Consider the following 23,360-nt stretch of genomic DNA (forward strand, 5'->3'; position numbering starts at 1 on the left):
TACTGTTGAGATCCAGCGTGGTCTAGGGCAGTGAAGGGCTTAATGCATGTATCCCTGGTGGTCTAGGGCAGTGAAGGGCTTAATGACAGTACACCTGGTGGTCTGGGGCAGTAAAGGGCTTAATGACAGTACACCTGGTGGTCTAGGGCAGGGAAGGGCTTAAAGACAGTATCCCTGGTGGTCTAGGGCAGTGAACGGCTTAATGCCAGTATCCCTGGTAGTCTAGGCCTTAACGTCAGTATCCCTGGTAGTCTAGGGGAGTAAAGGGCTTAATGACAGTATCCCTGGTGGTCTAGGGCAGTGAACGGCTGAATGTCAGAATCCCTGGTGGTCTAGGGCAGTAAAGGGCTTAGTGACAGTATCCCTGGTGGTCTAGAGCAGTGAAGGGCTTAATGACAGTATCCCTGGTGGTCTAAGGCAGTGAAAGACTTAATGTCAATATCCCTGGTGGTCTAGGGCAGTGAAGGGCTTAATGACAGTATCCCTGGTGGTCTAAGGCAGTGAATGGCTTAATGATAGTACCCCTGGTGGTCTAAGGCAGTGAATGGCTTAATATCTGTATCCCTGGTGATCTAGGGCAGTGAAGGGCCTAATGACAGTATCCCCGGTGGTCTAGGGCAGGGAAGGGCTTAATGTCAGTATCCCTGGTAGTCTAGACCTTAATGTCAGTATTCCTGGTAGTCTAGGGCAGTAAAGGGCTTAATGACAGTATCCCTGGTGGTCTAGGGTAGTAAACGGCTTAATGACAGTATCCCTGGTGGTCTAGGGATGTGAAGGGCTTAATGCCAGTATCCCTGGTAGTCTAGGCCTTAACGTCAGTATCCCTGGTAGTGTAGGGGAATAAAGGGCTTAATGACAGTATCCCTGGTGGTCTAGGGCAGTGAACGGCTTAATGACAGTACGCCTGGTGGTCTGGGGCAGTGAAGGGCTTAATGACAGTATCCCTGGTGGTCTACGGCAGTGAAGGGCTTAATGACAGTACACCTGGTGGTCTAGGGCAGGGAAGGGCTTAAAGACAGTATCCCTGGTGGTCTAGGGCAGTGAACGGCTTAATGCCAGTATCCCTGGTAGTCTAGGCCTTAACGTCAGTATCCCTGGTAGTCTAGGGGAGTAAAGGGCTTAATGACAGTATCCCTGGTGGTCTAGGGCAGTGAACGGCTGAATGTCAGAATCCCTGGTGGTCTAGGGCAGTAAAGGGCTTAGTGACAGTATCCCTGGTGGTCTAGAGCAGTGAAGGGCTTAATGACAGTATCCCTGGTGGTCTAAGGCAGTGAAAGACTTAATGTCAATATCCCTGGTGGTCTAGGGCAGTGAAGGGCTTAATGACAGTATCCCTGGTGGTCTAAGGCAGTGAATGGCTTAATGATAGTACCCCTGGTGGTCTAAGGCAGTGAATGGCTTAATATCTGTATCCCTGGTGATCTAGGGCAGTGAAGGGCCTAATGACAGTATCCCCGGTGGTCTAGGGCAGGGAAGGGCTTAATGTCAGTATCCCTGGTAGTCTAGACCTTAATGTCAGTATTCCTGGTAGTCTAGGGCAGTAAAGGGCTTAATGACAGTATCCCTGGTGGTCTAGGGTAGTAAACGGCTTAATGACAGTATCCCTGGTGGTCTAGGGATGTGAAGGGCTTAATGCCAGTATCCCTGGTAGTCTAGGCCTTAACGTCAGTATCCCTGGTAGTGTAGGGGAATAAAGGGCTTAATGACAGTATCCCTGGTGGTCTAGGGCAGTGAACGGCTTAATGACAGTATCAATGGTCGTCTAAGGCCGTGAAGGGCTTAATGACAGTATCCCTGGTGGTCTAGGGCTTAATGTCAGTATCCCTGGTGGCCTAGGGCTTAATGTCAGTATCCCCGGTGGTCTAGGGCAGTGAACGGCTGAATGACAATATCCCTGGTGGTCTAGGGCAGTGAAGGGCTTAATGACAGTATCCCTGGTGGTCTAGGGCAGTGAACGGCTTAATGACAGTATCAATGGTCGTCTAAGGCCATGAAGGGCTTAATGACAGTATCCCTGGTGGTCTAGGGCTTAATGTCAGTATCCCTGGTGGCCTAGGGCTTAATGTCAGTATCCCTGGTGGTCTAGGGCAGTGAACGGCTTAATGACAGTATCCCTGGTGGTCTAAGGCAGTGAAGGGCTTATTGACAGTATCCCTGGTGGTCTAGGGCTTAATGTCAGTATCCCTGGTGGCCTAGGGCTTAATGTCAGTATCCCTGGTGGTCTAGGGCATTAAAGGGCTTAATGACAGTATCCCTGGTGGTCTAGGGCAGTGAAGGGCTTAATGACAGTACCCCTGGTGGTCGAAGGCAGTGAATGGCTTAATGTCTGTATCCCTGGTGATCTAGGGCAGTGAAGGGCCTAATGACAGTATCCACGGTGGTCTAGGGCAGGGAAGGGCTTAATGACAGTATCCCTGGTAGTCTAGGGCAGTAAAGGGCTTAATGACAGTATCCCTGGTGGTCTAGGGCAGTGAAGGGCTTAATGACAGTATCCCTGGTGGTCTAAGGCAGTGAAGGACATAATGTCAGTATCCCTGCTGGTCTAGGGCTTAATGTCAGTATCCCTGGTGGCCTAGGGCTTAATGTCAGTATCCCTGGTGGTATAGGGCATTAAAGGACTTAATGACAGTATCCCTGGTGGTCTAGGGCAGGGAAGGGCTTAAAGACAGTATCCTTGGTGGTCTAGGGCAGTGAAGGGCTTAATGCCAGTATCCCTGGTAGTCTAGGCCTTAACGTCAGTATCCCTGGTAGTCTAGGGGAGTAAAGGGCTTAATGACAGTATCCCTGGTGGTCTAGGGCAGTGAACGGCTGAATGTCAGTATCCCTGGTGGTCTAGGGCAGTAAAGGGCTTAATGACAGTATCCCTGGTAGTCTAGGCCTTAACGTCAGTATCCCTGGTAGTCTAGGGGAGTAAAGGGCTTAATGACAGTATCCCTGGTGGTCTAGGGCAGTGAACTGCTGAATGTCAGTATCCCTGGTGGTCTAGGGCAGTAAAGGGCTTAGTGACAGTATCCCTGGTGGTCTAGGGCAGTGAAGGGCTTAATGACAGTATCCCTGGTGGTCTAAGGCAGAGAAAGACTTAATGTCAATATCCCTGGTGGTCTAGGGCAGTGAAGGGCTTAATGACAGTATCCCTGGTGGTCTAAGGCAGTGAATGGCTTGATGATAGTACCCCTGGTGGTCTAAAGCAGAGAAAGACTTAATGTCAATATCCCTGGTGGTCTAGGGCAGTGAAGGGCTTAATGCCAGTATCCCTGGTAGTCTAGGCCTTAACGTCAGTATCCCTGGTAGTCTAGGGGAATAAAGGGCTTAATGACAGTATCCCTGGTGGTCTAGGGCAGTGAACGGCTTAATGACAGTATCAATGGTCGTCTAAGGCCGTGAAGGGCTTAATGACAGTATCCCTGGTGATCTAGGGCTTAATGTCAGTATCCCTGGTGGCCTAGGGCTTAATGTCAGTATCCCTGGTGGTCTAGGGCAGTGAACGCCTGAATGACAATATCCCTGGTGGTCTAGGGCAGTGAAGGGCTTAATGACAGTATCCCTGGTGGTCTAGGGCAGTGAACGGCTTAATGACAGTATCAATGGTCGTCTAAGGCCATGAAGGGCTTAATGACAGTATCCCTGGTGGTCTAGGGCTTAATGTCAGTATCCCTGGTGGCCTAGGGCTTAATGTCAGTATCCCTGGTGGTCTAGGGCAGTGAACGGCTTAATGACAGTTTCCCTGGTGGTCTAAGGCAGTGAAGGGCTTATTGACAGTATCCCTGGTGGTCTAGGGCTTAATGTCAGTATCCCTGGTGGCCTAGGGCTTAATGTCAGTATCCCTGGTGGTCTAGGGCATTAAAGATCTTAATGACAGTATCCCTGGTGGTCTAGGGCAGTGAAGGGCTTAATGACAGTACCCCTGGTGGTCGAAGGCAGTGAATGGCTTAATGTCTGTATCCCTGGTGATCTAGGGCAGTGAAGGGCCTAATGACAGTATCCCCGGTGGTCTAGGGCAGGGAAGGGCTTAATGACAGTATCCCTGGTAGTCTAGGGCAGTAAAGGGCTTAATGACAGTATCCCTGGTGGTCTAGGGCAGTGAATGGCTTAATGACAGTATCCCTGGTGGTCTAGGCCTTAACGTCAGTATCCCTGGTAGTCTAGGGGAGTAAAGGGCTTAATGACAGTATCCCTGGTGGTCTAGGGCAGTGAACGGCTGAATGTCAGTATCCCTGGTGGTCTAGGGCAGTAAAGGGCTTAATGACAGTATCCCTGGTGGTCTAGGGCAGTGAAGGGCTTAATGACAGTATCCCTGGTAGTCTAGGCCTTAACGTCAGTATCCCTGGTAGTCTAGGGGAGTAAAGGGCTTAATGACAGTATCCCTGGTGGTCTAGGGCAGTGAACTGCTGAATGTCAGTATCCCTGGTGGTCTAGGGCAGTAAAGGGCTTAGTGACAGTATCCCTGGTGGTCTAGGGCAGTGAAGGGCTTAATGACAGTATCCCTGGTGGTCTAAGGCAGAGAAAGACTTAATGTCAATATCCCTGGTGGTCTAGGGCAGTGAAGGGCTTAATGACAGTATCCCTGGTGGTCTAAGGCAGTGAATCGCTTGATGATAGTACCCCTGGTGGTCTAAGGCAGTGAATGGCTTAATATCTGTATCCCTGGTGATCTAGGGCAGTGAAGGGCCTAATGACAGTATCCCCGGTGGTCTAGGGCAGGGAAGGGCTTAATGTCAGTATCCCTGGTAGTCAAGGCCTTAATGTCAGTATTCCTGGTAGTCTAGGGCAGTAAAGGGCTTAATGACAGTATCCCTGGTGGTCTAGGGTAGTGAACGGCTGGATGTCAGTATCCCTGGTGGTCTAGGGCAGTAAAGGGCTTAATGACAGTATCCCTGGTGGTCTAGGGCAGTGAAGGGCTTAATGACAGTATCCCTGGTGGTCTAAGGCAGTGAATGGCTTAATGATAGTACCCCTGGTGGTCTAAGGCAGTGAATGGCTTAATATCTGTATCCCTGGTGATCTAGGGCAGTGAAGGGCCTAATGACAGTATCCCCGGTGGTCTAGGGCAGGGAAGGGCTTAATGACAGTATCCCTGGTGGGCTAGGGCAGTGAAGGGCTTAATGTCAGTATCCCTGGTAGTCTAGGCCTTAATGTCAGTATTCCTGGTAGTCTAGGGCAGTAAAGGGCTTAATGACAGTATCCCTGGTGGTCTAGGGTAGTGAACGGCTTAATGACAGTATCCCTGGTGGTCTAGGGCAGTGAAGGGCTTAATGCCAGTATCCCTGGTAGTCTAGGCCTTAACGTCAGTATCCCTGGTAGTCTAGGGGAGTAAAGGGCTTAATGACAGTATCCCTGGTGGTCTAGGGTAGTGAACGGCTTAATGACAGTATCCCTGGTGGTCTAGGGCAGTATGTTAATGTCAGAAACCCTTGTGGTCTAGGGGATAGAAAAGGTTACTGTCGATATCCAGGGTGGTCTAGGGCAGTGAAGGGCTTAATGCATGAATCCCTGGTGGTCTAGGGCAGTGAAGGGCTTAATGACAGTACGCCTGGTGGTCTGGGGCAGTGAAGGGCTTAATGACAGTATCCCTGGTGGTCTACGGCAGTGAAGGGCTTAATGACAGTACACCTGGTGGTCTAGGGCAGGGAAGGGCTTAAAGACAGTATCCTTGGTGGTCTAGGGCAGTGAAGGGCTTAATGCCAGTATCCCTGGTAGTCTAGGCCTTAACGTCAGTATCCCTGGTAGTCTAGCGGAGTAAAGGGCTTAACGACAGTATCCCTGGTGGTCTAGGGCAGTGAACGGCTGAATGTCAGTATCCCTGGTGGTCTATGGCAGTAAAGGGCTTAATGACAGTATCCCTGGTGGTCTAGGGCAGTGAAGGGCTTAATAACAGTATCCCTGGTGGTCTAAGGCAGAGAAAGACTTAATGTCAATATCCCTGGTGGTCTAGGGCAGTGAACGGCTGAATGTCAGTATCCCTGGTGGTCTATGGCAGTAAAGGGCTTAATGACAGTGTCCCTGGTGGTCTAGGGCAGTGAAGGGCTTAATAACAGTATCCCTGGTGGTCTAAGGCAGAGAAAGACTTAATGTCAATATCCCAGGTGATCTAGGGCAGTGAAGGGCCTAATGACAGTATCCCCGGTGGTCTAGGGCAGGGAAGGGCTTAATGTCAGTATCCCTGGTAGTCTAGGCCTTAATGTCAGTATTCCTGGTAGTCTAGGGCAGTAAAGGGCTTAATGACAGTAACCCTGGTGGTCTAGGGTAGTGAACGGCTTAATGACAGTATCCCTGGTGGTCTAGGGCAGTGAAGGGCTTAATGCCAGTATCCCTGGTAGTCTAGGCCTTAACGTCAGTATTCCTGGTAGTCTAGGGGAGTAAAGGGCTTAATGACAGTATCCCTGGTGGTCTAGGGCAGTGAACGGCTTAATGACAGTATCAATGGTCGTCTAAGGCCGTGAAGGGCTTAATGACAGTATCCCTGGTGGTCTAGGGCTTAATGTCAGTATCCCTGGTGGCCTAGGGCTTAATGTCAGTATCCCTGGTGGTCTAGGGCAGTGAACGGCTGAATGACAATATCCCTGGTGGTCTAGGGCAGTGAAGGGCTTAATGACAGTATCCCTGGTGGTCTAGGGCAGTGAACGGCTTAATAACAGTATCCCTGGTGGTCTAAGGCAGAGAAAGACTTAATGTCAATATCCCAGGTGATCTAGGGCAGTGAAGGGCCTAATGACAGTATCCCCGGTGGTCTAGGGCAGGGAAGGGCTTAATGTCAGTATCCCTGGTAGTCAAGGCCTTAATGTCAGTATTCCTGGTAGTCTAGGGCAGTAAAGGGCTTAATGACAGTATCCCTGGTGGTCTAGGGTAGTGAACGGCTTAATGACAGTATCCCTGGTGGTCTAGGGCAGTGAAGGGCTTAATGACAGTATCCCTGGTAGTCTAGGCCTTAACGTCAGTATCCCTGGTAGTCTAGGGGAGTAAAGGGCTTAATGACAGTATCCCTGGTGGTCTAGGGCAGTGAACGGCTGAATGTCAGTATCCCTGGTGGTTTAGGGCAGTAAAGGGCTTAGTGATAGTATCCCTGGTGGTCTAGGGCAGTGAAGGGCTTAATGACAGTATCCCTGGTGGTCTAAGGCAGAGAAAGACTTAATGTCAATATCCCTGGTGGTCTAGGACAGTGAAGGGCTTAATGACAGTATCCCTGGTGGTCTAAGGCAGTGAAGGACATAATGTCAGTATCCCTGCTGGTCTAGGGCTTAATGTCAGTATCCCTGGTGGCCTATGGCTTAATGTCAGTATCCCTGGTGGTATAGGGCATTAAAGGGCTTAATGACAGTATCCCTGTTGGTCTAGGGCAGTGAAGGGCTTAATGACAGTATCCCTTGTGGTCTAGGGCAGTGAAGTGCTTATTGAGGGGAGAGCTCAGGGAGTCTGCATGAGAGTAGACTTTCCCTATTTAGGAGGGGGGAGAACCCAAAACTGAATACTGGATGTTTAAAAGTACTAACCTAACATGTTACCCATTAGAACCAACTAAATCTCAACTAAGGCTTAGCTAGTGAACGAAAAACGACTTTTCCATGCGAAATATATGTATTTAGCAAAAAGGAAAATTATTATCAGGAATGAAAGCTGAGATATCATAGAGTCAAACTTAATTCACAAAGAGAAATAATATACAACAATAATTTCTCTTTATGGGAATGTTATTATTCATATTTAATAATTTATTCAAAATATTTTTTAGCAAAATGTCTCTTGTTTGACATTTTTTTTGCATCTGTAATAGAGATGAGTGACGTCTTGTGACATCTTTCCCAGAATATCTCACCTCCCCTGTCAGCAGGTAGATGATCTCCAGGGTGAGGTTCAATATCCTATTAGTCATGTGATTCTTTTCCTTCTCCATACGGAAGTTGGTGTATGGCCTCTGCTCCACAATGAAGGCACAGGCCTAGAGTTGACCGATGCGGGGCAAAAAAACACAAAAAATCTGGTTTAGATATCAAATTCAATGCTGTCATTATGCAACTTGAAATATTGTTGTTGTCGGCAGCAGATCTCCCTGTGTAAACAACCATGTGCTGCCGACATGATAGAAATGTACGGGGACGAGCGATCGTAGTAATGAGCGCTTGTCCCCATACAAAGCTCCTTGTGAAAGGAGCAAACGAGCGCTGATCAACGAGCTACCGACGAGCGCCGATCAACGAGTTACCGACGAGCGCCGATCAACAAGCTACCGAGTGCCAATCAACGAGTTACCGACGAGCGCCGATCAACGAGCGCCGATCAACGAGCTACCGACGAGCGCCGATCAACGAGTTACCGACGAGCGCAGATCAACGAGCTACCGAGTGCCGATCAACGAGTTACCGACGAGCGCCGATCAACGAGTTACCGACGAGTGCCGATCAACGAGCTACCGACGAGCGCCGATCAACGAGTTACCGACAAGCGCCGATCAACGAGCTACCGACGAGTGCCGATCAACGAGCTACCGACGAGCGCCGATCAACGAGCTACCGACGAGCGCCGATCAACGAGCAAGGTTGTTGGCCGCATCGCTGCTGGGTCAGTGACACCCCGTGTGGCTTTACCCATATAGCGCCAACATATTGCACAGCGCTGTACATAGATTGTCCCCGTTCCGATGTAACCCCGTCCCCAATGGTGCTCACAATCTAATCCTATTACATTCGCACATACATGGTCCAATTTCATGGGAAGCCAAATAACCCCTCGGAGTATGGGAGGAAACCGGGAGTAACCACGCAAACACGGGAAGAACGTACAAACTCCATGCAGATGTTTTGTCCAGATTTGAACCCATGACCTCAGTGCTACAAGTGTTAATCCCTGAGCCGCAATACTATTTTCTACACTCGGCACAGTGACATTTCCTGACCAGTTACGCCCACCCTCTGCTGTACGCCCATCACAGTGACATCCCTGTACACCCGCTTGTCTCTTCTGCCACTATACGCTGCACTGTGCTGGCTATATTGCCCATACAGTGCCCACTGCTCTACCCTCTACGCCCATACACCCATAACAGTGGCAATTATCTCACCCTCCATACCCGTCTCCCCTCTGCCCCTAGACCCAACACTGCGCCAAATATCCTTTATGCCAACTCTCTGCCCCGACTCCCAGCACTGTGCCATATATCCCACCCGTCACCCCTACACCCAACAATTGGCCCACTACTACTACCCTCAGCATCCACCTAACTCCCCCCTATACTAAGCACTGTGCCAATAACCCCTCCCTATGCATCCACCTGACTCCTCTCAGCCCCCAGTATAGCCTCCTATATCCCCTGTGCCCATTATGCCTCTTGCATGCACCCACCAATCTGCCCTTTCTAGCACATCCACCCATGTCTCATCTGCCAGCAGTGTGCCCACCATGTATACCCACAATGAATGTATGACTGACTGCATGCAGGGATGGATGCTACCTGTCACTCCCGCACATATAAAGCAGCAGTAAATGCTGGCATGTGACGTCACTGGCCGCCGCCGGGACGCAAGTTGGAACCCTCCAATAGTACACACGGCGGCTGCCATCATTCAAAATGGCCGAAAAAACAGCGTCGCGCATGGTGACATCATAGCTGCGTTGGTACACCTAGGCGCGCATGCGCAGATGAACGGAAGAGCTTCCCGCTCTGCTAATATGTGTGTGACAGGTTGGTGTGGCCCTTTACTACTCTGCCTGGCACGGTGTGGGTATAATGCCCACCTGCTCCTTATAGGTATGCTACATATAGTAGCAATGAGAAAACTACAATGTTCCCTGCTAAAAGAAGTCATTAAAATGAGATGTAAATGAGTAGGTAATGAGTATGTAAATGAGTATGTAAATAAGTGTTCCGACCCCAAAGACTGAACTAGTTAAAAATTCTCAAATATATTTACCTATTAAATTCTGTGGCGTTAGTCGCTGGCGCCTCTTTTCTTTGCGGCCCAATAACTTGTTATTCGCCGAGGAACAGGCGCGATTTCGCATACCTTTTTCATTTGTTGGGAAAGCAACGTGATTTTTATGATTTTTTTTCTTAGTGATTGATGAAGGTTTTTTTTCTTATTTTTATACACAGAATTTTGGCTTTTTGAATATTTTTGGGCTTTTAGTTTGAAAAGAAAAAAAGGCATTTTAGCTATTTTTTTTCTGGTAATAATTTAGTGTTACCCTAAAATAGACTATTTATTTGTGATCGGCATGATCTGCCGTGAATTTTGATATATTACGTGTGTATTTTTAGGTAATTGGGTCAGGGCTAGCGTTATGACAATGATTAGTCGGGGAGCGCGTCTTTTTTTTTGGTGGGGTATTTAACCCCTTAACGCATTATCATGTAACTGTACGCGATAAGGGTTAAGGGGAAGTATAGAGCGTGCTCACGGGCTGAGCTCGCTTCATACACAGCGGGGGGCGGCTGTAATACTGCCGACACCTCACTGCAACGGGCGGAATCAAAGTTCACTTTGATTCCGCCCGTTTTAAACCTAAGGCTGGGTTCACATGACCTATTTTCAGACGTAAACGAGGCGTATTATGCCTCGTTTTACGCCTGAAAATAGGGCTACAATACGTCGGCAAACATCTGCCCATTCATTTGAATGGGTTTGCCGACGTACTGTGCAGACAACCTGTCATTTACGAGTCGTCGTTTGACAGCTGTCAAACGACGACGCGTAAATGGACTGCCTCGGCAAAGAAGTGCAGGGCACTTCTTTGCCACGTAATTTGAGCTGTTCTTCATTGAACTCAATGAAGCACAGCTCATGATTTACGAGCGTCTCAGACGCCTCGTAAATTACGAGGAGGAGCATTTACGTGTGAAACGAGGCAGCTGCAAACAGTCTGTCTTTTCACACGTAAATGCCTCTCATCGTGTGAACATACCCTAAATGCGTCAATTGTGACCGCGGCATTTAAATTGTTAGAATCAGGAGAGCGCCCCCTCAAACACGCAATCGCCAGGGCTTCAAAGGAGACTGCCAGAGTCACAATATACTGCAATACCATGCCTGCCAACCGTCCCGGATTCAGCGGGACAGTCCCGCGGTCCCTGGCGGCCAGGGGTACGTCCCGCTGTCTAATTCTGAAGCTGATAGTTTCCTGCTTCAGAATTAGTGACTACTCCTTGAGCGGAATCCTCGTTGCCGATGATCTGGCCAGGGATTCTGCTCCAAGAGGAAACCCCTTAGGTCACTGTCCATATATGGACTTTGTCGTCAGTGGCTCCCCCTGGAGCGGAATCCCCGGCCAGAGTTGGCAACGGGGACTCGCTCAAGGAGGGGCATTATATAGCGTTGTTTAACCCGCCCGGTGAACGCCGTAAAAAATATATATTTGCTGTTTTTTGGTCACCTTAGCTCTCCAAATAAATGGAATAAAAAGTGATCAAAAAGTCGCATATACCCCGAAAATATATCTGCGAAAACTACAGCTCGCCCCGCAAAATTGAAGCCCTCACACCGCTAAATTGATGGAAAAATAAAAAAGTTATGTCTCTCAGAAGACGGCGACACAAAACAATTTTTTTATTTAGCAAATAGTTTTATTTTTCTAAAACGGGTAAAACATAAAACAAAACATATAAATTTGGTGTCGCCGTAATCGTATCAACTGTAGAATGAGGTGAATATGTCGATTGTACCGCCTCATGGACGGCGTAAAAACAAACCCCAAAAAATGGCGTAATCGCTGTTTTTTGCCCATTTTACCCCACACATATTTTTGTTTCAGCTTCCCAGTACATTATGCGGTGCAATAAATAGTGCCATGAAAAACTACAACTCGTCCCGCAAAAAACAAGCCCTCGTATGGCGATATAGACGGGAAAATGTAAAAAATTATAGCTTTTGGAAGGTGGGAAAGAAAAAACAAAAGTGAAAATCCGAAAAATGGAGGAGGGAAGGGGGATTTTTATTTCATCAAATTTTTTTTATTTTGTTTTTACTTTTTTTTAATTATTATTATTATGGCCTTTCCCTCGACAGGTCAAAAAAGATCTTTGGGGACTTTATTATTTTTTTTTTTACACTATAGTTTTCCATTGTAACTGGGGCTGCACAGCAGGGAAATCAGCCCTCTTATAGTCACTATTGTCACTGTTAGGGCTTATTCAGACGAACGTGTAATACGTCCGTGCAACACGCGGGATTTTCACGCACCTCGCACGGACCTATGTTACTCTATGGGGCCGTTCAGACAGTCCGTGATTTTAACGCAGCGGACACAGTGTAAATAAAGGATAGGCCATCAATTTTTAGGGACTGGACAACCCAGCAGACAGTAACAGTATAATTACCCTCCTCTGCGGCCGCAGCGGAGGTCCTGTCTCCTTCCAGAGTCGTGACGTTGTGCGCAGCGCACAGCATTGCAACGTCACAACGCGAAGAGACGTCAGGACCTCCGCTGCGCTCCAGAACGAGGAGGGTAAGTATACTGTCAGTTACTATAGTAACCTTTTATAGAGGGGGGGGGGTGCGCAGGCCCGGTCATAACTGTGACTCCTATAGTTGTGCCACTGCTCTGACGTCAAATAGCAGTTGCTTTTCTGGCCGTTCTTTTGAACCAGTTCACACTATGAAGTACAGCATATAAAGGCGCGTGCGTCTACAGAATTCCTGTCATGCTCAATCGTTTCTAAACTCCCGCGCCTTTCAAGCCTCTCCCACCGACTCTGATTGGCTACTGTAGTCTTGCCTACCGCGTTATTGGCAAGGGGATATATGAGCTTCGCTCTGATTGGGCGCGGGTCTGGACCTTATAAAAAGTTGCCTGTAGATTACGCCGCACATAGTCCCGGTACGCGTTGGACTCCTGTATCCTGCAACCAGTCATGGCCACTCCGCCGAAGAGGACGTGCTACAGCCGCGACCTGGACCGCAGCTTTCACAAGCGCAGCAAGAAGCTCTCCATAGAGGGTAACATAGGTGAGAGCGGCGACGGTTTATGTAACCAGCGCCTCCGCCGGTCTGCCTGACAAGCTGCAGGATATATCTGGTCGTGTAAGATTATTCCGTATATAACGTGCGTGACTGACAGGACCGTCCGGTGTTGGAGCTGAGTTCTCCCGCCACATCCGCACTTTGATTTCATTGGAGCTCTTCAGCTGCTAAAAGCTGGTGGGCTTTTCAAACGCTCGTTATAATGGCGGCAGCGCCCCCGTGTGCCCTTCTGAGATACTGCAGCCTAGAATTACATGTTTCTTACCATTTATCAGTATCTGTTAATCGATAACTGACATTTGTACTATATATATTTTTTTAATCAGGTAGTGTTACATTTTCCGTTCTTTTCCTGCTGTTTCTATGTAATGTATGGTGTTAAATCATTTAAAGGACATCCAAACTTTTAAAAACTTTTTGACATGTCTAAAGTTTTGAGTGGTGGGAGTCCAAACACCGATACCCCACGGATCGCTAAAGCGAGCGGCAGAAGCGCGAGGGTGAGTGTGGTGACATTTTTGTTTCTATTGACTCGTACACTTCTTTGAGGAAACCGCACAGGAGAGAAGCGGCACAGGCTTATCTGCACTTCTGACGCTCGTTTAATGCTGAGTGGTACTCAGGCCATATTTTTATGGCATCAGAGAGGCGCTTGATGGTTTTCATGGACCTGTTCACTTTCAGCTACATTTACACGACCGTGAAAAACTATTCTATACATAGACTGTGTTGGGTAAAGCTGATGCCTCTAGTGTTTTGCCTGAGATACATTGGGATCCTGTTCCACCATCTGACACAATCCTGATCACCCAACCACCGGATAGCTGATAAATATCTGATTGATGAGAATCAGGTCACTGGGACCCCCACCCATCACGAGATTGGACTTGCCTTGCCGTTCCTGGGAGCCTGACATGAATGGAGCGGTAGTGGGCATGCTCGGTCACCGCTCCATTCATTTTTACGGGGCTGCTGATAGTTGAGCGGTAGCCCCAGAGAAGGTAAGTGGGTCAGAGAGCGCAGGCCCGGCTAATCGCTCCATTCATATGGGGCTCCCAGCAAAACAAGATTCAGGCAAATAGTTGCCTTCCTCTGGTCAAACGGAATGCCCGACACAGTTGGTTTTTTAGCCTTCGTGCTTATCCCAAAGAGGGGAAGAAAAAAAACCTAAATTTCATAGAATACAAAAATTATTACCTTTGACTGTTCTGTTTCCGCAGCCGCTGGGAAATCAACGTTTGTCAGAATTCTGGAGAAAGCGAGTGATGAATGGGAGGTTGTGCCCGAACCCATAGCAAAGTGGTGTAACGTACAGACGACCGAAAACGACCATGAGGTGGGTCACGAGGAAAGGTCCCGATTTTTATAGTACAATCTCTTAATGAGACTTCGTCTACGCCGCCGTGATGGACCGGCACTGCTGATTTTAAATGAATTGCGGAATATTTAATATGTGTTTATTTTGAATCCTCTTTAGGAGGAGATTGTAAACTGCACATTCAGCCTCCCAAACACAAGCACCATTCACCCACTTAATCCACCCTAAACTCTTATAGGTGTAACCAGCAAATCATCCTAAATAGTAAATTATACTTTCATCAAACATTTGATCTGTCATGGAAACATATCAAAATTTTGGATGGGTGGGAGCCGGGTACTGAGACCGCTACCGTTGCTGAAACGAAGGTGCAGGAGTTCTCTTAGCAGCTTAAGCCTTAATCACACCAGATTTAAATACGTTCGTGTGACGGCCGTTGCTTCAGCGGACTGTGTGACGGGTCTGTTGAAAGATGGAGCCTGTTTTGTTTTCGTGGATCCCTCCGTAGGCTCAAGTCTATGGGGGTCTGTGCAAACGGGACCCGCACGGGGGCACCTTGGATGTGAAGGGTCACCTTTTTTCACATCCGTTTCTCCACGTTCGTGTTAATCTAGCCTAAGGCTGTGATCAGTGGTCCCGGTCAAGCTGAAGACTTCTCTCAGATGTATGTAAGGCTGTGTTCACATCTCGTTTTGATCCTACTTGTAGCGTTTACGTTGGGAAAGCTCCCTATGTTCACACTAAACGTGTCCGTAGGGCTCCATTACCCCAACAGAGTCCAAAAGCATATCCTTTTGGCTTCCGTCTGGCTGCTATACAGTCGGAAACTGAATCAGGTAGCGCTTGGGGTGGGGATTCCAGACCTGGGGGAGCCCCTGACATTTCTGTCCATATATGGACAGTCATGTCAGGGGCTTTTTACTATAGAGTCCCAGGCCAGAGCATCCTGTAGTTCTTTGGTCGAGGACTTTGGGACTTGAAGCCCCTGGTGTTACCATCCATATGTGGTCAGGGGCTTCTCCAGGAGCGGAATCCCCGGCCAGAGCGTTGGCAATGTATATGGTGAGCCGGGGCCTCCCCTTGGCTCAGCGCTTAAAGTAGTGATGTGCCCAGGAAATTCAGTGCCTCCTCTCGGAAGCACAAGTCACAACTCCTCCTGACATACATCCTACGGAAGGCAAGAAAAACCAAATGTAAACGTAGCCTAAGCCATCTCCAGCGCTGGTCACAGCTGCATCTTTGTTTCAGCAATGGCGGGGGCCTCCAGACCCCCAATAATTCACACTTTCGATATGTCTCACACTTTGACATATCAAAAGCTTGAAAGTGCTATTTAGACCCCCAAAACCACAATGGGTTATTCTCAACCATACAAACCATGTAGACATGTGTGGCAGACAGTGTTCATGGGATATGACAAATGTCTGATCGCTGCGGGTCCCGGCTGTAGAACCTGCACCTATGTCGATCATGGGTCCCCCGACCCTCTTCCTGCCTGGTAATGTGGCCACTGCATCCAGGCGGAGAATAATTCCGGTATTATGTTTGGCTGTTGGTACAGTGTTCAGTTGGCACTGTATGGGGGCGTTGCTTGTACACTGGCACCATTATGTGGGCGCTGTTCTCATGGATCCAAGAAATACATGGAAGGCCATATCACAATATAAGTGGATATTAGACCCGCTTTACTTCTTGCCAAAGTGCCCTGTTTTCTCTAATCAGTCCTGGTGGGAATAATTATATGGTTTTTTTTTTTTTTTATCTTTTCCCCTTTTTAAGGAACTTTCTACATCACAAAAGAGTGGCGGAAACCTCCTTCAGATGTTGTATGACAAACCAACACGGTGGGCTTCCACCTTCCAGACATACGCTTGCTTAAGCCGTGTGCGGGCTCAGCTGAAGCCGGCCTCTCCTAAGCTGAGGGAAGCCGAGCATCCGGTACAGTTCTTTGAGCGCTCGGTGTACAGTGATCGGTAAGCACATGAAGTTACGGCCCCTGCACACGACCGTGCCTGTGATCACGTTTAGATGTTACGGGTGCGGACGGCTGTGGACAGCCACCCGCATTTACAGGCCATATAACGTATAGGAGCACTGTCCGTCCAAACAAAAGGTAGGACATGTTCTATCTTTTGCGGAGCTTTTGTGCGGCACGGACACCTTCCTGTGGGCCATAGAAATGAATGGGTTTGTGATTACCAACAATCTACGGTGGTGTGCATGGAGCCGGAGTGTTTGTCCTCAGTAGGGAAATGTCGCATAAGAGAAACGGGTGTGTGACCTTCGGTTTTGCCCCTATAGGTATGTCTTTGCCTCAAGCTTATTTGAATCCGGGAGCATCAATGAGATGGAGTGGGCGATCTATCAGGACTGGCACACGTGGCTTCTGAACCAGTTTGAGAGTGAAATTGAGCTGGACGGAATTATATATCTACAAGCAACTCCGGAGGTAGAGAGGGGTTTATATCTCAGTGAGGCCTCAGGCACATGTCGGTTTTGGCTTCCAAATACTAATAGTGGAACATAAATAAATAGAGAACCTATAATGGAAAGATTTGCACCTCTTTGGTGTTTTGGACACTCCTGGTTTTTCCTCCCAAATACTGATGCAAAATACTGACCTGTGCAGGAGGCCTAAGGGTGTAGCTGCAGGTTTTGTTCAGGTTTTTTTATTTATTTTTTTTATGCAGATTTAAGCCAAAACCAGGATTCAAACAAGGGAAAGAGCATCTGTTTGTACTTTCTCTCCGTTTTTATGATCCACACCCGGCTTTGGCTTTAAAAACACACAAAAACCTGAACAACAAAATCTGCCTGTGTGAATACACCCTAACGAATATGTTCATTGGTGGCTTATAACCTAGAAACAGAGGACCTCTTAATGCAGCATAATTTTGGTCTTCTGATATTCAGAGATGTATGAACAGACTTCATTCTCGAGGCCGAGAGGAGGAACAAGGCATTGAACTGGAATACTTGGAAAGCCTTCATTATAAACACGAGAAATGGCTGTACAACCGGACTCTACAGTAAGTCTTACCACGTGACCGCTGATTCCCTGTAGCCTGAGATATGTAGGTCAGTCCAGTGTATGTTTTATATTGGTTCATCCAAAGGTGATTGGTGTCTGACCAAGAGAACCCCTTCCTGCTTCGGACAAATTCCACCCCTCTTATCTGGTTTTGATCTAGGTTGGATTTTGAGTCCCTCAGACACACCCCAATTCTGGTCTTGGACGTCAACGATGACTTCAAAAATGACAAGATTCAACAAGAAGCATTAATTGACAAAGTAAGAGCTGGAACACAAAATATTGAAACTGCACTATGTGAACATGGCCTAAATCTCCTATTACACTGCCCGATACAGGCTGTGAAGACGAGCGCCGATCAACAAGCCGCTCGCTGATCAGCGCTCCTTTCACAAGGACCTTAGATTGCTCGTCCCCGTACATAAGCACTCGTCCTCCCGATACATTTCTATCATGTTGGCAGCACGTCACTTGTTTACATCGGGAGATTTGTGTTTATATGAACTCTCGTTGGCCAATGATCAGGCAAATGTAAAAGGCCTTTAGAGTGAAGCTCCATATGAGTCCCTTCTACATGTGGCAGAAATACTGCAGGCTTTCCGCAACATATTTGGTATTTCGTTGCTGGTTTCCCCATTGCATTCAAAGAACCTGCCACAAACTGTTACGTTTTCGGTGGAATCGCAGCAAAAATCACAACTTGGAGAAAAACAAACACCCCCCTCCTAATACCTCTGATGTTCTGCATGCCGGCCTCCTGGGATGATGTTTCCTCCCATGTGATCACCACTGCTGTCAATCACTGGCTGCGGTAGTTTCCTGGGAAACATCATCCCATTATGCCGGCTAATGCTGCCGTTTTCCGCAGAGGACATTCTGGACGAAAAACTGCACCACAATTTGGTGCAGTTTTTCAACCGGAATTCCCTGTGGGATACAGGACGGTTACGCGGTGTACCTGCTGCGCAGCTGCCTTAATGTTACAATCATAACCTTTCTAACCTGCAGGGGGGGGTGCAGAATTCTGAAATAAAATTAAATTTATTTTATTTATTTTTTTTCTCCTTTTTTAGGTTAAAGATTTTCTTATGTGCCTCTAACCACTACCTCAAAATAAATATTTTTAAAAACCTGACTCCTATCAGCTGGATGTGAGACCTACCTAGTAATTAAAACCTCTCCTCCATTTCAGTGTTTATTACGCCTTTTTATTTTGTGGGTTTTCTTTATACTTTTTTTTAGCATTTTGTATATATGCGCTTCTGCCTTAATTTTATTGAGTCTTATGTTTTGTGTTTGGTAATACTATAAAAAAAAACACTTTCTATACAATACAGCACTAGTTTGTTGTATATTGAATGATTCTGGAACTTCCAAATTATGAAGAATTATTTTACCAAGATTAAAAACCTGTATATTTTGTATTAAATCGCGTGCTTATTTTTGTGATCTGAATAATGTGGTTTTCGTCGCAAGAGTGTCCAAAGCATTTACCTGCTTTATATCATACAATATCTTCTAAGAAGGTGCTGTTTTATTGCTGCATAACAATAAGCAAAAACACTGACCCAATAAATTTCTTTGTTTTTATTGTGGGATAATGGAGATATAAAAGTCATACAAATGAGTGTGCGCTAGTAAGCACATAATGACACAAGACGTGCGTCACCCATAAGCTACCATGTGAGGGGGGATTCCAAACGCAGACATTTGGATATCCAGTCCAGAGATGCAGGTGCCAAGCGCTTGCTCAGATTTTTTTTTCTCTAACTTCCATAGAGGTTTGCAGCCACCTCTCCACTCTCTTCTCACCTAAAATCAGCAGCCACCAGGGGATATGGGGTTTTGGAGACCCTTGTTCCCAATAATGGTGTTGGTCCCATTTATGGCACATCCTGTCTTTTGTGTTGTACATGTGGCAATGGTGACTGCCTTCATTTTGGTCGGGCATTCTGTCCACAGGTGTTTTATATTAGGGTAGGCAGGAACCAGCTTTACTCGGAGTTCATTTTTCAGGCTTAGGCCCCGGAGAGTTGTTTTTGTTCTTATGGACCCACTTAAGAGTTTGCCCTGTTGTGGCAGGTGGGCTCACATGAGCTGTGGCAGGGCAGATGAGATTTGAGGAGGATCTCGTCAAGAGATCCCAAGGAACTGGTAAATGTAAAATAACCGAAATACATCACACTTGGAGGCCGTCCCCATATGTCCGTTGCCCCGGTCTTTCTTTCCGGGGTGTTGCAAAACAGCCGGAGGGAAACTGATGCTAGAACGGATCCCATAGATCTCTGGGATCTATTCTGCCACGGGACTTCAGTTGCGGCTCCGTACGGCGCCGGATCCAAAAATGTTACCTGCAGAGTTTTTGGGTCCGGCTCCCATGGGTGGTGGCGTCAGTGGCTTCTCCTGGAAGGAATCCCCGGCCACAGCGTCAACAATTCTCTGGCTTGGGGTTCCACTTCTAGAGGGAGCTTCAGTGGTGCCATCTACAGGGGGAGCTGTTTCATGATCTACATGTGAAATTCAACTGTAAAAATTAGTCAAACTGGCACAGAACAGATGCAAAATGGACCTAGATGGCAGTTTGTACTGGACTAACACACGCACCCTATTGTGTGAATAGAAATAACAGAAATCCCTGCGTGGGGGGGGGGGGGGGATTGGGTAGCTGTAAAGGTGCCGGAAACTAGCTACTCCCAGAAGTTAGGGCTAGTGCTTGGTGTCTTTGCAGGCTGCGTCGAAGATCTGATCTGAGTGGACAGCAGCCGCCTTCTGGGCTCTCTGTTCCGGCCTTGGCGCTGTGCTGAATATGACACGGGACATTACAATGTGTGTCAGACTTCAGTGTAGTGCTGAGAGCGGAGAAGGAGAGCCCTGACATGGTACACAACAAGTATCTAATCTCATTTATCCAATCGATACCCGGATTTCGTTCCTGAAAGTTGATGGAGTAAGACGCACAGTTCAGAGCTCCGCCATTAATCATCCTAAAAACGGCAGTGTATATACTAGATTTAGCCTCCTAATACACACACACACACACACACACACACACACACACACACACAATGGTGAAATGTTCTGCCAAGTAGCCGGACAGCAAGGTGGCATCTTCTGGAGCGCCAAGTGCTGGGACTCTGGACGCTTTCTTACGCTCGCACATACCGGCGCCATTACTCACCTTCCTAGGACACTGTGTCGCAGTCCTGGTGTCTGTCGGAGCCTGTGGACAAGAATTCCCCTTGCAAGTACTGCAAAGTTGATGTCGCCAGCGATGGCTACGCAACTGCCTGATGAGCAATTTCCCGAATTGGGACCCAGGAACTAACACGTGGTCGGCCGGCTGCAATCTCCTGTCGTGGCCTTTGACCTACACTCAGGGACCGGAGGCAGGTGCTTCCCCGAAGCCACCATCTCCGCAACGGGACTCTCAGGTCAGTGACTTACCGTTCACCCTAGAGAACTTTCCACTCTTAGCCAAACCCCCAAAGAGGTGAAGTCCCTTCTTCTAAACGTGCCAGGGACTCAGGGTGGGAACCTGAGTTCGAGAACCTCTCCATCTTTACTCCACTGTCACCATGCGGTCATGGCTCGGACTCTGAGACCCCCACTCCTCTAAGAGACAGGATTGGCAATCGTACCTCTGCCAGCTAGAGATGACTTTACATCCCTCATAGCCGAGGTGAAAGATACCTGCAATGCTGCAGTATGCCAAGACATACAACAAATCTTGTATAGAATGGAGTCGTTAGAAGACGACCATGACTCCACTCGCCAATATGTCTCCCAGCTACAATCTACAGTTTTGGCCCAACATACGGCTAGCTCTGATTACCATAAGCATCTGGAAGACCTTGATAATAGGGGTCGGCGTCATAACATTAGAGCGCGTGGTGTACCTAAAGCTGCACATGACAAATCTGAAAATCGTTCTGACGACCATTTTCAACAATGCTATAGGTGCTTCTGCTGAACATACTAAAAAATGGGCTAGAGCTCTGAGACCTAAAGGCGCTTCTCTACCACGGGATATCATTTGTTGTGTCACTGACTTTGAACGTAAAGAAACCATTATGGCGAAAGCCAGAACTCCGCGTTCTATTCAATCTAAGGAATCCACCATCCAACTGTTACCTGACCTACCCTGGATCACTCTACACAAGAGTAGACAATTACGCCATTTACTCTCTACCCTGCGAGACAACAACATCTTATATTGCTGGGGATTTCCGTTCAGTCTTACAGCCAGGCGGGGCGGCCGTTCTGCTGTTATCCCCTTCGGATATCCGTGCCTTCTGTGATATTCTGGATATTCCGTTGCCGAAATTGCCTAACTGGGATCTTACTCCACTGCCACCGCCGCCCCCCTCCTATCTGGCACAAAGTATCCCCAAGGAAGAAACCCGGCACTATACAGGGCTCCACATTTCACCGGGGACACAAACCTCCATCTCAGAGATATGTCCCTATAGGCTACTACTCGTTTTAGCATTGATAAGTGCTTAGACCGCATTGAACGTTCTCTTTGTTTCTATATTACATGGTATTTCTTCCTGAACTGTTTTTTCTTTTTAATGTAGGCTGTGGTGGAGGGCTACTATTCAGGATCGTATAAGATTTGTACATCCCCAATGCAGGGGTTGGTAACTGCTGCTGACAGATTTGTCTTCTAGTGGTTCTTCTCCCCTCTGGAGACGCTGTACCCTCTTAGTGCATATGTTGCATCTAGTGCTCTCATTGTTGATTGTTCACAAGAATTTCTCGACTTTGCTAGTCTTCATGTGGAATGTTATTTCCATTCATAGTCGCCTGATCGACTTGATAGCGCAAAGTTGCTATATGTTTTTGTTTGTGTCTCCCCCCATCCCTTCTTTCCTCCGACTTTGTTTTTTTATTAGGAGGTCTGGTCTGTGGCATGGGACTATAATGCTGGGGATGCGCTGCAACCTCCCAACATTCCGCTCTGGATACAGGTTGGTCTGCCCTCGGGGGTTTATATTAATGTTTGACTCAGTGCTTCCGGATTTGTTATGGCGCGTATAGTTTCCCTGAATGTTAAGGGACTAAATTCTGATGTTAAGAGGAGACTTGCGCTCCGGGAGCTGAAACATTTAAAGGCGGATATTGCCTTCCTCCAGGAGACGCGCCATGACACATCCGGATCTTTCAAATTTGCCTTGCCTTATTTTCCTGTTGTTTACACAGCTACTCAAAATAAGAAAAGGGCAAGTGTCTCTATTTTAGTTTCTAGAGATTATCCACTGCAAGTTACTAAGTCCATCACTGATCCGCAGGGAAGGTATATTGTTCTCGTAGGGACTCTGAAAGGTGTTGCACTCACTTTATGTAACGTGTATGTCCCGAATACGCTACAAATCCCCTTTTTAAAAAAGTTTTGGCTAAAATCTCCCGTCTACCATCCAAAGGTGGTGACTTTAATCTCCCTCTCTCTGATATATTGGACAGGCACTCCCTCAGTACACCCACACCACCTTTAGAACTACGTAGGCATACATCGGCATTTCGTCAATTGATCCGTAAGTATAACTTATATGATCTGTGGAGAGTCTCTAGCCCTTCGGCAAAACAATATACTTTCTACTCACACCCACATAGTACACATACCCGGATAGATTTATTCCTGGGAAACATACCCCGCCTCCGTTCAACCTTGTCTGCTGAAATTGGCCCTATTACATGGTCAGACCATGCTCCGATCATGCTTGATCTGCATTCTGATTTACGGACTACCCGGATATGTCATTGGAGATTGAACAAACTCTTACTTAAATCCCTGATACATAAGGCTTCCCTTAAAACTCACATTAACTCATATTTTACTCTTAATAAATACTCGGACCCTACCTTATCCACAATATGGGAGGCTCACAAGGCAGTTCTCCGAGGGCACTGTATCGCCATTTCCTCCCGCCTCAAACGGGACACGGTGCAACAACGCTTAGATCTGACGGCGACTCTCACTAAATTAGAAAATAAAATGTCCCTGTTCCCCTCCACATCTACTCTTCGACGTATTATTGAGACGCGGAGTAAGTTGAAAGATCTC

General features: G+C 47.6%; 2 protein-coding genes across 6 annotated transcripts in view; one reads left to right on the forward strand and one right to left on the reverse strand.

The window, feature by feature from the left end:
• The window catches only part of LOC142663432 (uncharacterized), a 29,824-nt gene extending 20,280 nt beyond the window's left edge, over positions 1 to 9,544 (reverse strand). For 2 of the 3 annotated variants that reach the window (XM_075842076.1, XM_075842074.1), the window contains exons 1-2: positions 9,443 to 9,544; positions 7,811 to 7,933 (exon numbers count right to left, since the gene is read on the reverse strand). In XM_075842076.1, the coding sequence (XP_075698191.1) occupies positions 7,811 to 7,888 (78 nt within the window). In that variant the 5' untranslated portion in view covers positions 7,889 to 7,933; positions 9,443 to 9,544. Of the gene's footprint in view, positions 1 to 7,810; positions 7,934 to 9,402 lie in introns of all 3 variants that reach the window. The other variant, XM_075842075.1, reaches the window with a different exon arrangement.
• A 107-nt stretch (positions 9,545 to 9,651) lies between these two features.
• LOC142663453 (deoxycytidine kinase 2-like) lies at positions 9,652 to 18,431 on the forward strand. Of its 3 annotated transcripts, none has more exons than XM_075842119.1 (7): positions 9,652 to 9,673; positions 14,168 to 14,283; positions 16,045 to 16,238; positions 16,567 to 16,714; positions 17,179 to 17,294; positions 17,457 to 17,556; positions 18,370 to 18,431. In XM_075842119.1, the coding sequence occupies exons 1-7, from the start codon at positions 9,661 to 9,663 to the stop codon at positions 18,394 to 18,396; spliced, it is 714 nt and encodes a 237-aa protein (XP_075698234.1). In that variant the 5' UTR covers positions 9,652 to 9,660; the 3' UTR covers positions 18,397 to 18,431. The 3 variants fall into 3 exon arrangements, with proteins under 3 accessions (XP_075698234.1, XP_075698233.1, XP_075698232.1); XM_075842118.1 differs by having other exon boundaries at positions 9,661 to 9,739; XM_075842117.1 differs by lacking the exon at positions 9,652 to 9,673 and adding an exon at positions 12,708 to 12,932.
• The last annotated feature ends 4,929 nt before the right edge of the window (positions 18,432 to 23,360 follow it).

The sequence above is a fragment of the Rhinoderma darwinii genome, chromosome 11, assembly GCF_050947455.1.
Source record: "Rhinoderma darwinii isolate aRhiDar2 chromosome 11, aRhiDar2.hap1, whole genome shotgun sequence".
NCBI classification, from domain to species: domain Eukaryota; kingdom Metazoa; phylum Chordata; class Amphibia; order Anura; family Rhinodermatidae; genus Rhinoderma; species Rhinoderma darwinii.